Below are 15,680 nucleotides of genomic sequence, written 5' to 3'. Positions count from 1 at the left end.
GAGAGGACGATAGGAGGAGGAGGAGGAGAGGATTATAGGAGGAGGAGGAGAGGAAGATAGGAGGAGGATGAGAGGATGATAGGAGAAGAAGGAGGAGGAGGACGAGGAGGACGAGGAGGACGATAGGAGCAGGAGAGGCATGAGTATGAAATAGACACAGGCTTTGTACAGTAGATGAACAAACAAACCGACACACAGACACGCACACACACAGACACAGACACACACTGACCCATCCAGTTCAGCAGTCTCTATGTAGACAATGTTGAGAGGTTCACTACTAGAGAGCAGCAGCAGGTCTGCCTGAAATCACAAAGGGAGAGATTCACATAGTCAGATTCACTGACTATTAAAGACACTGAATATAGGCACCTGTTTCACACCCAGTCTATTACGATGGTCTCTTATGCCAGAATCATAGCAGCTGAAATATACTAACAACGAGGTACTGGATGTTTAAGACCTGAAACGGTATGTTGTAATGAACACACAGTAAGGCTGGTTCAGTGTTCTGTTCTCACCGTAACAAACTGGTTATTTCCAAGTTTGATGATGTCACCCACATGAACATCCATCCATTTTTCACTCCGTAGTCTAGAGAGAGAGAGAGAGAGAGCGAGAGCGAGAGCGAGAGAGAGAGAGAGAGAGAGAGAGAGAGAGAGATAGTGGGTGGGGTGGGGGAGGGAGAGAGAGAGAGATAGTGGGTGGGGTGGGGTGGGGAGAGAGAGAGAGAGAGATAGTGGGTGGGGTGGGGTGGGGAGAGAGAGAGAGAGAGAGAGAGAGAGAGAGAGAGATAGTGGGTGCGGTGGGGTGGGGAGAGAGAGAGAGAGAGAGAGAGAGAGAGAGATAGTGGGTGGGGTGGGGTGGGGAGAGAGATAGAGAGAGAGATAGTGGGTGGGGTAGGGTGGGGAGAGAGAGAGAGAGAGATAGTGGGTGGGGTGGGGTGGGGAGAGAGAGAGAGAGAGAGAGGGGTAGGAAAGAAGAGTATTTCAAGTTTCAAGTTTTTAAAGACAGTAGACATCCATCCCTCTATTTTTTAGGATCAGGAAGAAAATGTACGGAGGGGTTAAATCTGTGTACGGCCTATTTTCTTTTCAACTCCTGTCTGTGACTGTCTGTAAGTCAGGAGAAAGATCAACAGGATGAAAACAAGCACTTCCTGTTGCCTACAACTGCTTCCTGTTGCCCCCCTGAAAAGAGGGCATGTTGCCCAACTGTCCCTGCCTGAGGCACTCACACATTTGCTGTGGAAATGGATTTGGGTGGAGGACGGTGGAGAGAGCAGGGTGGGGACAGGGAGCAGGAAGGGGCAAACATCTGTGACCACACACACACACACAACCAGTGTGCCATAATGAGTTGTGTTCATTATGTACTGTTAGAAACCAATAGTAGATCTCATGAACTTACTCTCCATCGATGAGCACTGTGACCTTCCGGTTGTTCACCTGGTTGTCACTCCTGTGGCGGTTCTATTAGGACAGACATGATTATAATAACATTAGACTAGACTTGTGAATGGAGGGAATTCCAGTCGACTTAAATCATTACAAAGGCTTCTGTCCGGCTGAAACGTCTTCTTCCTCTGGCTTAAAGGTCAGAGGTCGTCTAAACGTCTAGTTTGGGTCTGGAGTCTCACAAGACCACTCAGCAAAATGACTGCCCACCGCCACGGCGTCGCTAAAGATGGTCAACATCTCCTCAACAAGAGCCAATTATGACAAGCCAAACAATATGACCTCACTAAAGCAACCAACGGGGGTGGTGGCCCATGAGATTGAAGAAAGGTCACTGACTCCATCCCAAATGGCACCGTATTGCACTACCTTTTGACCAGAGTCTATGGGCCTTGGTCAAAAGGAGTCCGCTATATAGGGAACAGGGTGCAGTTTGGGTTGCAGGTAGTGTTGCCACCCGACCTAACGAACAGACCCTTGTTTAGCTACTGAGATTAACGTGTAACAAAATTACATCACATGTCCCAAAATGCAACAGTATCAGGTCGCCAATCCACTCCACAGACAACAGTAGTAGTACCTGTTTGTGTAACACTGGAATTGACGAGTCATTTTCCTTATATAGTTTTAGTTTTGAATCTAGATTCCTGCTTTGAACAACAGAACAACAGAACAACAGAACACATGAAAACACGTCAGAATGATTTAGAAATGTTAGGGCAGGTCATCTAACATGTTGACCAATCCGCTCGTGTTACGCGCGCCAGCATTGCAAAATTAATTTACAATTACATGTCACTCAATCATTTCAATACGTACTGCTTGCGAGCGTCAACGATCATCTGCGTTATCTGACGTTAAAATAGAACTGGTTCTATTTTTGACGTGTCACGCCCTGTAAGTCCCGCCTCTCCCATCTCCTCATTGGTTTTTAGGAGCACATACCCACGTGGGTGATTAAAAGATGAACTGAGGTCCACACTCCAGTCCAGTTGGTGGCGGTAATGCACCTTAAAGTTGGTTGCCAACCGCCATATAACGACCACAGAAGAAGAAGACTAAAGGAAGAGAGATTGTTTTGTTTTTTTTTACTAGAAACTGACTAGGTGTCCCCTTTTATCTTGGATTAATTATCGGAGTAGAGAACACACGATTTTGTGTGACTCAAAATGGGTCAAAATTCTACAAATATCCATAAAAAAAGACTTTCAGGTAAAATAACAACCCGATGTTTAAATCCCAGAACAAATTAGCTAGAAACTGCAAGCTAGCTAGCTAAATGGCCATGAATGTTTCATATGTTTCGTCCTGTCCCCTAAATTAGTATAGTTGGTTCAAAGTTAGTTTTGATATTTCAACCTGCGTGTCTAGATCTTGTCTGGTGTGGATGGACAAAATCAACATGCTCACGATGGTGAACACACTGACACACGCGCGTGCCCAGTCTAGTTAGCATGTACGGTAATGCCTGAGGGGAAGTGAGAGCAGAGAGGGAAATTGTTACTCAATTATGTTACTGATATTCTCCTCGTCAATAATGACTAAATCAGTGTACAGTCCATCAAGGTTATTAAAGTAAACAAAAACTGAAACAAAAAGAAAAAACTAAAATTGGAAACTGAAATAAAAATGACAATGAAAAACATTTGAAAAACTAAAACGATACTGAAACTATTATCTTTGACTGCAAAACAAACACAAATAAAATAAAGACCATTATGACTTTGTTTAATTGTATTTTTTTTCTTCTAAACTTTGAGCTAAAATCAAATTGATTCTTCTGATAGGGTTTTTGAGCTTCTGAATTGATAAGATGTATTTTAGTAAGCCTTATTTAACCAAGTAAGTTGACTGAAGACACGTTCTAATTTACAGCAACGACCTGGGGAATAGTTACAGGGGAGAGGATGGGGATGAATGAGCCAATTGTAAACTGGGGATTATTAGGTGACCATGATGGTATCGAGGACCAGATTGGGAATTAGCCAGGACACCGGGGTTAACACCCATACTCGTCAGGACACTGTTTAACTTCCCATCTGAAAGACGGCACCTTTCACAGGCAACATCCCCAATCACTGCTCTGGGACATTATAATATCTTTGTAGACCAGAGGAAAGAGCGCCTCCTACTGGCCCTCAACCACCACTTCCAGCAGACTTTTTATATCTCCCTCTCTGACTTTAAGCATCAGCTGTCAGAGCAGTTTACCGATCCCTGTACACTGCCATCTGTAAATAGCACACCCAACTACGTCATCCCCATAGTTATTTATCTTTTTGTTATTTGGCACCCCAGTATCTCTACTTGCACATCATCATCTGCACATCTATCACTCCAGTATTAATGCTAAATTGTAATTATTTTAGCCTCTATGGCCTATTTATTGCCTTACCTCCCTGATCTTCTACATTTGCACACACTGTACATGGTTAAATAAAGGTGAAATAAAATAAAAAAGAAAATAAATCGTCTCACGGAAGCTCGTCTGTGTTCATCCGTGAAGAGCACACTTCTCCAGCGTGCCAGGAACCATCGAAGGTGAGCATTTGCCCACTGAAGTCGTTAACGACGCGAGACTGCAGTCAGGTCAAGACCCTGGTGTGGACGATGAGCATGGATCTAATCTCAACGTCATCACCAGGGTCTTGACCTGACTGCAGTTCGGCGTCTTACCGACTTTGACCTTTGATGGTTCCTGGCAAGCTGGAGAAGTGTGCTCTTCACGGATGAATCCCAGTTTCAACTGTACTGGGCAGATGGCAGACAGCGGGTATGGCGTCGTGTGGGCGAGCAGTTTGCTGATTTGTCAACGTTGTGAACAGAGATGTTGGTGGGGTTGTGTTATAGGCAGACATACGCTACTGACAACAAACACAAACACATTTTATCGATGGCAGTTTGAATGCAGTTTGAATGAGATACCGTGATGAGATCCTGAGGCCCATTGTCGTGTTATTCATCCACCGCCATCACCTCATGTTTCAGCATGATAATGCACGGCCCCATGTCACAGGGATCGGTACACAATTCCTGGAAGCTGAAAATGTCCCAGTTCTTCCATGGCCTGCATACTCACCAGACATGTCACCTTTTGAGCATGTTTGGGATGATCTGAATTGACGTGTACGAAAGTTTTTCCAGTTCTTGCATAGTGCAGTAATACCCACAGAGTGCAGTAATACCCACATAGTGCAGTAATACCCACAGAGTGCAGTAATACCCACATAGTGCAGTAATACCCACAGAGTGCAGTAATACCCACATAGTGCAGTAATATCCACATAGTGTAGTAATACCCAGACACTGTAGTAATACCCACATAGTGTAGTGCAGTAATATCCACATAGTGTAGTAATATCTATATAGTGCAGTAATACCCACAGAGTGCAGTAATACCCACAGAGTGCAGTAATACCCACAGAGTGCAGTAATATCCATATAGTGCAGTAATACCCACAGAGTGCAGTAATACCCACGGAGTGCAGTAATACCCACAGAGTGCAGTAATACCCACATAGTGTAGTGCAGTAATATCCACATAGTGCAGTAATACCCACAGAGTGCAGTAATATCCATATAGTGTAGTAATACCCACACACTGTAGTAATACCCACATAGTGTAGTGCAGTAATATCCACATAGTGCAGTAATACCCACACACTGTAGTAATACCCACATAGTGTAGTGCAGTAATATCCACATAGTGCAGTAATACCCACACACTGTAGTAATACCCACATAGTGCAGTAATACCCACACACTGTAGTAATACCCACATAGTGCAGTAATATCCACATAGTGCGGTAATACCCACACACTGTAGTAATACCCACATCGTGTAGTGCAGTAATATCCACATTGTGCAGTAATACCCACACACTGTAGTAATACCCACATAGTGCAGTAATACCCACACACTGTAGTAATACCCACATAGTGCAGTAATATCCACATAGTGCAGTAATACCCACACACTGTAGTAATACCCACAGAGTGCAGTAATATCCACAAAGTGCAGTAATACCCAAATAGTGCAGTGCAGTAATACCCACATAGTGCAGTAATACCCACAGAGTGCAGTAATACCCACAGAGTGCAGTAATACCCACATACTGTAGTGCAGTAATATCCACATAGTGCAGTAATACCCACAGAGTGCAGTAATATCCACAAAGTGCAGTAATACCCACATAGTGCAGTGCAGTAATACCCACATAGTGCAGTAATACCCACAGAGTGCAGTAATACCCACAGAGTGCAGTAATACCCACATACTGTAGTGCAGTAATATCCACATAGTGCAGTAATACCCACAGAGTGCAGTAATATCCACAAAGTGCAGTAATACCCACATACTGTAGTGCAGTAATATCCACATAGTGCAGTAATACCCACAGAGTGCAGTAATATCCACAAAGTGCAGTAATACCCACATAGTGCAGTGCAGTAATACCCACATAGTGCAGTAATACCCACAGAATGCAGTAATACCCACAGAGTGCAGTAATACCCACATACTGTAGTGCAGTAATATCCACATAGTGCAGTAATACCCACAGAGTGCAGTAATATCCACAAAGTGCAGTAATACCCACATAGTGCAGTAATACCCACATAGTGCAGTAATACCCACATAGTGCAGTAATACCCACATAGGGCAGTAATAACCACATAGGGCAGTAATAACCACATAGGGCAGTAATACCCACATAGTGCAGTAATACCCACATAGTGTAGTGCAGTAATACCGACAGAGTGCAGTAATATCCACATAGTGCAGTAATACCCACATAGTACAGTAATACGCACATAGGGCAGTAATACCCACATAGGGCAGTAATGCCCACACACTGTAGTGCAGTAATACCCACATACTGTAGTGCAGTAATATCCACAAAGTGCAGTAATATCCACAAAGTGCAGTAATACCCACATAGTGCAGTAATACCCACATACTGTAGTGCAGTAATATCCACAAAGTGCAGTAATACCCACAGAGTGCAGTAATATCCACAACGTGCAGTAATACCCACATAGTGCAGTAATACCCACATAGTGCAGTAATACCCACATGGTGCAGTAATACCCACATAGTGCAGTAATAACCACATAGGGCAGTAATAACCACATAGGGCAGTAATACCCACATAGTGCAGTAATACCCACATAGTGCAGTAATACCCACAGAGTGCAGTAATACCCACATAGTGTAGTGCAGTAATACTGACAGAGTGCAGTAATATCCACATAGTGCAGTAATACCCACATAGTACAGTAATACCCACATAGTGCAGTAATACCCACATAGTGTAGTGCAGTAATACTGACAGAGTGCAGTAATATCCACATAGTGCAGTAATACCCACATAGTACAGTAATACCCACATAGGGCAGTAATACCCACATAGGGCAGTAATGCCCACACACTGTAGTGCAGTAATATCCACAAAGTGCAGTAATATCCACAAAGTGCAGTAATACCCACATAGTGCAGTAATACCAACATACTGTAGTGCAGTAATATCCACATAGTGCAGTAATACCCACACACTGTAGTAATACCCACATAGTGTAGTGCAGTAATATCCACAAAGTGCAGTAATACCCACATAGTGCAGTAATACCCACATAGTGCAGTAATACCCACATGGTGCAGTAATACCCACATAGGGCAGTAATAACCACATAGGGCAGTAATAACCACATAGGGCAGTAATACCTACATAGTGCAGTAATACCCACATAGTGTAGTGCAGTAATACCGACAGAGTGCAGTAATATCCACATAGTGCAGTAATACCCACATACTGTAGTGCAGTAATACCCACATAGTGCAGTAATACCCACATAGGGCAGTAATGCCCACACACTGTAGTGCAGTAATACCCACATACTGTAGTGCAGTAATATCCACAAAGTGCAGTAATATCCACAAAGTGCAGTAATACCCACATAGTGCAGTAATACCCACATAGTGCAGTAATACCCACATAGTGTAGTGCAGTAATACCCACATAGAGCAGTAATACCCACATAGTGCAGTAATACCCACATAGTGCAGTAATACCCACATAGAGCAGTAATACCCACATAGTACAGTAATACCCACATAGTACAGTAATACCCACATAGAGCAGTAATACCCACATAGTGCAGTAATACCCACAGAGTGCAGTAATACCCACATAGAGCAGTAATACCCACGTAGTGCAGTAATACCCACATAGTACAGTAATACCCACATAGAGCAGTAATACCCACATAGTGTAGTAATACCCACATAGTGCAGTAATGCCCACATAGTGCAGTAATACCCACATAGTGCAGTTATACCCACATAGTGCAGTAATACCCACATAGTGCAGTAATACTCACATAGTGCAGTAATACCCACATAGTGCAGTAATACCCACATAGTGCAGTAATGCCCACATAGTGTAGTGCAGTAATATCCGTATAGAGCAGTAATATCCACAAGGACATGTTAACAAATCCTTTGTGGCCCAAAAACAAGAAGCTAGCTTTGAAGTGGGATTGGTTAGTCTGGTTGAAGAGAACGGATTGGAGTAAGGAAACCACTACTCTATGTGGTGTTAATTTCACCCCTGAGGACTTCCACATGGAAGGCAGGATTCAGAATGAGACTTCGACTGAATCCAGGTGCTGTGCCGAGCGTGAAGGTGAAGCCTGCAACCTCCGTTTCCTACCGACCTACCAGTACATCGTGAATGTCAGCAGTAATGGATATAAACCAGGTCAATTCAATGTAGATTTAACTCACTATATTGCTTCTGGATTAGCTGACTGTCCCTCTGCCGGTGAAATGGCCTGTCCCTCTGAAGGCCTTTCCTTGGCTCTTCTTCGGTAGCTAATTCAGCCGTCAATCGGTAAGTCTCCGTTCTTCCTACTGTATATCTTCCATTTTTTTTAGGTGCGCTCTGAGTTCCTAACTGTGCTAGACTAATTGTTCTCTGGCTTACTACTTGCAATGTCAACCTTGGTGGTTAGGCTAGCTAGGCTAGTTAGCTGGTTAGGCTAGCTAGCAGGCTAAAATTATTAACTTTAGCTGTCTGGCTTGCTGCATAAGATAACTGCATATACCAGTAATGTTATCTGATAACTTGTTAGATGCCGTTAAGTTTTTCCAAAACTTTGTTTTACTTTAATGTAGCTGTAAACTAGGTATTGATAGCAACTGGCTGACTCATGCAGTGCTAATGTAACGATGGTTATGGTTATGCTACCTGTGATCGGTTGAGCTAACGTAGGCTAATGCGATTAGCATGCGGTTCTAAGTAACAAGAACATTTCCCAGGACATAGACATATCTGATATTGGTAGAAAGCTTAAATTATTTTTAATCTAACTGCACTGTCCAGTTTACAGTAGCTATAACAGTGCAAGAACACCATGCTATTGTTTGGAGGAGAGTTGCACAATTATGAACTTGAAAAGTTATGAATAAAACAAATTAGGCACATCTGAGCAGTCTTGATACAACATTTTGAACAGAAATACAATGGTTCATTGGATCAGTCTAAAACTTTGCACATACACTGCGACCATCTGGTGGCCAACATCTAAATTGCACCTGGGCTGGAATAATACATGATGGCCTTTCTCTTGCATTTCAAAGATGATGCTACAAAAAAAACTACAAAAAACACACGTTTTTTTCTTTGTATGATCTTTCACCAGATCTAATGTGTTCTATTCTCCTACATTCATTTCACATTTCCACAAACTACAAAGTGCTTCCTTTCAAATGGTATCAAGAATATGCATATCCTTGCTTCAGGTCCTGAGCGACAGGCAGTTAGATTTGGGTCCTGAGCTACAGGCAGTTAGATTTGGGTATGTCATTTTAGGGCCTGAGCTACAGGCAGTTAGATTTGGGTATGTCATTTTAGGCGAAAATTGAAAAAAAAAATGGGCGGATCCTATTAAGACAATTTATGTTGGTGTTTCCTTTATTTTGGCCATTACCTGTATCATTGCTAGTATTCCATGAGACCAGCACCGGTAACTTTATTATTCATCGGATGTTCTACCTTTTTTTAACTGCACCCCAAAAAATTGGAACCAATATACACTGATTAAGCTTTAACTTACTTGATTATATATATATATATATATATATATATATATATATATATATATATATATATATATATATATGTATTTATTTTATCCTTAGAAACCTACTGTACTTTGAAGTTGCATTGCTCTTATCTTTTTTAGATAAAAAAACAACTAACAAAAACATAAAAAGTATAGACAATAAACAGTACAGACACCCACATAAAAGCGAGGGAGAGAGAGAGGGAGTGAGAGAGCAACAGAGCAAGGAGGAATGTAGAAAATAAACATGAAATAGAGGTGTATGAGTTCAAGGAGAGGAGGTACAGTAGCTAGAGAAGGATGTAGCTACAGAAAAACACAAACAAGTCCTAGTCCCAACTCCTGAACCAATGACATGATGACATTACTGCCACCAACACGGCAACAGTAACCATGGAAATACAGATAAGAGCCAGAGGCAGGATTTCAGTGAGAGAGAGAGAGAGAGAGAGAGAGAGAGAGAGAGAGAAATAGAGAGAGAGAGAGAGAGAGGAGTGTGGAGTGCAGTGACAGCCTAACTAACAATAGTCTGAACCTCTACTGTCTCTCACCAGCCAAGTACACCAACACAATACACTCCTCTGCTCCCACAACAAAATACACTCCTCTACTACCACAACACAATACAGTCCTCTACTACCACAACACAATACACTCCTCTACTACCACAACACAATACACTCCTCTGCTACCACAAAACAATACAGTCCTCTACTACCACAACACAAAACAGTCCTCTACTACCACAACACAATACAGTCCTCTACTACCACAAAACAATACAGTCCTCTACTACCACAACACACTCCTCTGCTACCACAACACCAACACAATACACTCCTCTACTACCACAACACCAACACAATATACTCCTCTGCTACCACAACACAATACACTCCTCTACTACCACAACACCAACACAATACACTCCTCTACTACCACAACACCAACAGAATATACTCCTCTGCTACCACAACACAATACACTTCTCTACTACCACAACACCAACACAATACACTCCTCTACTACCACAACACCAACACAATATACTCCTCTGCTACTACAACACAATACACTCCTCTACTACCACAACACAATACACTCCTCTACTACCACAACACCAACACACTCCTCTGCTACCACAACACAATACACTCCTCTGCTACCACAATACACTCCTCTGCTACACAACACAATACACTCCTCTGCTACCACAACACAATACACTCCTCTACTTTTACTTCCACAACACAATACACTCCTCTGCTACACAACACAATACACTCCTCTGCTATTACTGCCTGACCACCACTCCATTTACTAACCCTGGAGAAACAGCCAGGTGAACACATCTGAATCTGGGATTCATCTCATGATTCAGGGACAACACTAGTTATTGTAAAATAATTGTTAGGTGCAGTTCTTGCGGTGTTAGGTGATGTTCTAGAAGTGCTAGGTGATGGTCTAGACGTGTTGGGTGATGTTATAGAAGTGCTAGATGATATAGAAGTGTTAGGTGATGTTCTAGAAGTGATAGGTGATGTTCTAGAAGTGCTAGGTGATGTTCTAGTAGTGTTAGGTGATGTTCTAGAAGTGTTCGGTGATGTTCTAGAAGTGTTAGGTGATGTTCTAGAAGTGTTAGGTGATGTTCTAGAAGTGTTAGGTGATGTTCTCGTAGTATTAGGTGATGTTCTAGAAGTGCTGGGTGATGTTCTAGTAGTATTAGGTGATGTTCTAGAAGTGCTAGGTGATGTTCTAGAAGTGTTAGGTGATGTTCTAGAAGTGCTAGGTGATGTTCTATAAGTGTTAGGTGATGTTCTAGAAGTGCTAGGTTATGTTCTAGAAGTGCTAGGCAATGTTCTAGTAGTATTAGGTGATGTTCTAGAAGTGCTAGGTGATGTTCTAGAAGTGTTAGGTGATGTTCTAGAAGTGTTAGGTGATGTTCAAGAAGTGTTAGGTGATGTTCTAGAAGTATTAGGTGATGTTCTAGTAGTATTAGGTGATGTTCTAGAAGTGTTAGGTTATGTTCAAGAAGTGTTAGGTGATATAGAAGTGTTAGTTGATGTTCTAGAAGTGTTAGGTGATGTTCTAGAAGTGCTAGGTGATATAGAAGTGTTAGGTGATGTTCTAGAAGTGCTAGGTGATGTTCTAGAAGTGCTAGGCGATGTTCTAGTAGTATTAGGTGATGTTCTAGAAACGTTAGGTGATGTTCTAGTAGTGTTAGTTGATGTTCTAGAAGTGTTAGGTGATGTTCTAGAAGTGATAGGTGATGTTCTAGTAGTGCTAGGTGATGTTCTAGAAGTGTTAGGTGATGTTCTAGAAGTGCTAGGTGATTTCTAGAAGTGTTACATACAGAGGTAAGGAGGGTGGGTAAGGCCCACATACAGAGGTAAGGAGGGTGGGTAAGGCCCACATACAGAGGTAAGGAGGGTGGGTAAGGCCCACATACAGAGGTAATGATAAGGCCCACATACAGAGGTAAGGAGGGTGGGTAAAGACCCACATACAGAGGTAAGGAGGGTGGGTAAGGCCCACATACAGAGGTAAGGAGGGTGGGTAAAGGCCCACATACAGAGGTAAGGAGGATGGATAAGGCCCACATACAGAGGTAAGGAGGGTGGGTAAGGCCCACATACAGAGGTAAGGAGGGTGGGTAAGGCCCACATACAGAGGTAAGGAGGGTGGATAAGGCCCACATACAGAGGTAAGGAGGGTGGATAAGGCCCACATACAGAGGTAAGGAGGGTGGGTAAGGCCCACATACAGAGGTAAGGAGGGTGGATAAGGCCCACATACAGAGGTAAGGAGGGTGGGTAAGGCCCACATACAGAGGTAAGGAGGGTGGATAAGGCCCACATACAGAGGTAAGGAGGGTGGATAAGGCCCACATACAGAGGTAAGGAGGGTGGGTAAGGCCCACATACAGAGGTAAGGAGGGTGGGTAATGCCCACATACAGAGGTAAGGAGGGTGGATAAGGCCCACATACAGAGGTAAGGAATGTGGATAAGGCCCAATGTTCTCTTCATACTCACTATGTCGTCTGTAGCGTCTTTAACAGCCGTCACAGACAACACCAGGACCAGAGGGACCACGGTTGTGAACCAGGACAGAGAGGAGATTGCAGGTATCACCTACCGCAGCACATCCACAACATTCAACAAATGCTTAGGTAACATTTATAAATCGACACAAAATCTCACATTCATTATAACCCCCCCCAAAAAAAAGATAGGGAGGGGAGATTAGTATTGGTTGTAAATGGCGCTGATATGAGCTCGACATATGCAGTTGGTATGCAGATAAAAACACACACGGGAACGACACAAGCCTACACATAGACGTTCAGAACAGGACAGAATAGATGACAGAAAGCCCTCTACTAGATCCATAAGACAGAGGTCTACCTACACGTACAGTATATGGCTCTGCTCTCTACTAGTCTCCAGAGTTGTTTCTACATACTGTAAGCTGTGATTAGTTATCTCTAGGTCAGGTATGTGTTGTGTTGTGTGTGACCCTGTATATGACAATGGGACTTTGCTAAAATGCTAAGTCAACTTCCTGTTCTGAGTACGTCACTTCCTTAATCTTAATGCACTTCACTTAGTCATATCTTGTTTTCTTACTGACTATAGCTTTACTCTGTGAATCACATCAATCATATAATCATAGCAATCTGCTCAGCACTAACATGGGCCTGATAAGTATTTATATGTTAGCTAAAAGTGCGTGTGTGTTCCACTCACTTGGAGTAACAGCAGAATGAGGAAGTAAGCGTTGGCGATCCTCTGGAACTGTTCGAACAGGTTGAGTGGCAGGAAGTTGAATGTGTTGTACTTAGACGTCTTAATGGCATTAGTCTGGAGGAGTGAGGGAGGGAAGGAGGGAAGGAGGGAAGGAGGGAAAAAGGGAGAAAAGATCATATTATGCCTATGAAGTTTAAAGTGACGGGACACCATCCAAATGCCGTGGCTTCCTCTATTTCGCACATCAGATGGGAACTCCCACCACCGAGGGGTCTAAGGATGCCATGGTTATTTCTCTGCTGACTGGACAGGCATTGGAATGGGCTACGGCCGTCTGGGAGAGGAGAGGAGGAGCTAGAGTCTTATGAGGGGTTCATGGCTCTGTTTAAGTATATTTTCGATCATCCCGCGGCGGGCAGAGAGGGAGGTGAAAGTCTGCTTCAGCTCCAGCAGGGGAGTCAGACAGATGCTGAGTATGCGCTCACCTTCCGGACAGTAGCAGCTTCCGGTGGGTGGAATGAGCCAGCGTTCAGCACGTTATTTAGAAGAGGCACAAGGAGGTCCAGATGGAACTGGCCTGCCGAGATGACAACCTCACCCTGGACGCACTCAATCCCACCCGTCTGGATAACCTCCTCCGGGAGCGTCAGCATCTCCATCGCTTCTCTCACTCCTTCGGCGAGTGTTCGGCATCAGAGCATGAACCCACGGAGGTAGAGGTCACACGTCTTCCCGCGGCGGAACAATGCAGACGGATACAGCTGGGGATCTGTCTGTACCGTGGCCAGGGAAGGCACAAGCGCCAGCAGGGGCCGTTACGTCAGAATCCGGGATCCACTAGGGCAGGGGAACGGTCACGTGATGTTACATCCCCTGGACCAGGAGTCAGTATTCCATCTACTGCTCTTCCTGTCAGACTCTTTTGAGTACCCGTCACTCTGGCTGACTGTCCCTCGTGCCCCGTGTCTACAGCTTTAGTGGTCAAGACCATAACGCCCTAATACCCCCCATTGTGCCCTTGTTTTATTCCCTTCTCCCTGCGTCCCTCGTGCCCCATGTCTACAGCTTTAGTGGTCAAGACATACCATAACACCCTAATACCCCCCATTGTGCCCTTGGGCTGAATATAAAATGTTTTATTCCCTTCTCCCTGCGTCCCTCGTGCCCCATGTCTACAGCTTTAGTGGATTCCGATGCCGGAGGGAACTTTATGGATCAGGCCCTTGCCTCCTCTCTCAATTCTACTACCTACCCGCTCTCTTCTCCTTTTCCGGTTCAAGACCATAATGTGTGACCCTAATACCCCCCATTGTGCCCTTGGGCTGAATATAAAATGTTTTATTCCCTTCTCCCTGCGTGCCACGTGCACTGATGCACCTCTCACTCACATGGCTCTCCATCCTCTGATCAGGTCTTTCTCACAGGCTACAAGTGAAGACCGACACATCAGGGACGCAACTAATGCGTCCTTATCCAATTCCGAGGCGCATATTGAAGATATTGGAAGAACTGTCCACATTTACTTTTCGTCAGCCAACAAGATGAGTAGGACTAACGAACAACAAAAGCATTAGCCTATGTCAATCTAATATCCACAATAGTACAAAAGTTGACCTAGTCTGTGGGAGAAAGAAATACTCCAAACAGAAGCTGTGTTCTAATACCCATACTAACATACTGTATACTACATACTTAATCAGTATACACTACACACTATTAGTTCATTTTAATATATGTAAACAAATGGTATTCTTTCAGTGGAGCGTACTAGCGCTTCGCCTGTTTACCAGACATTGATGCTGTTGCTATGCAACTTCTTGCTAGCTTGTTAGCATAACAAATGACTAGCTGGACATCTTAGGACTTCATTAACAATGTTAAGCTAAGAATGATAAGAATAATCACGTCAATAGGTTGCGTTTGTAAAGTCACTCTGGCTATCTACGATTTTCAAAGCACTCTCGTCTGAGTGTGCCAGAGCACAGAATAACTGATGAATTTACGAACACCCGCTGAATATGGACGGTGTCAGTAAACATTGACAAAAAAAGCAAAATGAAATTGTTGCCAGCAGACAGTTACAGTCACCAACACTCTGGACAACATGAAAACAGCCTAAACAGCTCTGCTAGGGAGAGTAAAATGGTCAGAGTGAGGTGTTCTCTCATTATGTGTCTGAAAGTAGATAGCAAGCTAGCCAATGTTAGCCAGTTAGGTGCTTGACTGCCATTGTGAGGTCAAAATGCTCAGATCTTGGCCAGAGCGTCCAGTGTCAGAGAGTGAAACGCAATTTACGAACACACAGTTTGGATAGTTAGTTAGATAGCATATATGTAGTTAATATACTGGCA

General features: G+C 43.5%; 1 protein-coding gene across 1 annotated transcript in view; it reads right to left on the bottom strand.

The window, feature by feature from the left end:
* The window catches only part of LOC139411892 (probable phospholipid-transporting ATPase IM), a 67,726-nt gene that overhangs the window by 48,885 nt on the left and 3,161 nt on the right, over nucleotides 1–15,680 (bottom strand). Inside the window, exons 3-7 of the mRNA XM_071158640.1 lie at nucleotides 13,330–13,443; nucleotides 12,616–12,714; nucleotides 1,411–1,472; nucleotides 522–594; nucleotides 233–303 (exon numbers count right to left, since the gene is read on the bottom strand). Coding sequence (XP_071014741.1) covers nucleotides 233–303; nucleotides 522–594; nucleotides 1,411–1,472; nucleotides 12,616–12,714; nucleotides 13,330–13,443 — 419 coding nt within the window. The remainder of the gene's footprint in view (nucleotides 1–232; nucleotides 304–521; nucleotides 595–1,410; nucleotides 1,473–12,615; nucleotides 12,715–13,329; nucleotides 13,444–15,680) is intronic.

Source organism: Oncorhynchus clarkii, chromosome 6 (genome assembly GCF_045791955.1).
Source record: "Oncorhynchus clarkii lewisi isolate Uvic-CL-2024 chromosome 6, UVic_Ocla_1.0, whole genome shotgun sequence".
Taxonomy (NCBI): domain Eukaryota; kingdom Metazoa; phylum Chordata; class Actinopteri; order Salmoniformes; family Salmonidae; genus Oncorhynchus; species Oncorhynchus clarkii.
This window is presented reverse-complemented; position numbering and strand designations above follow the sequence as displayed.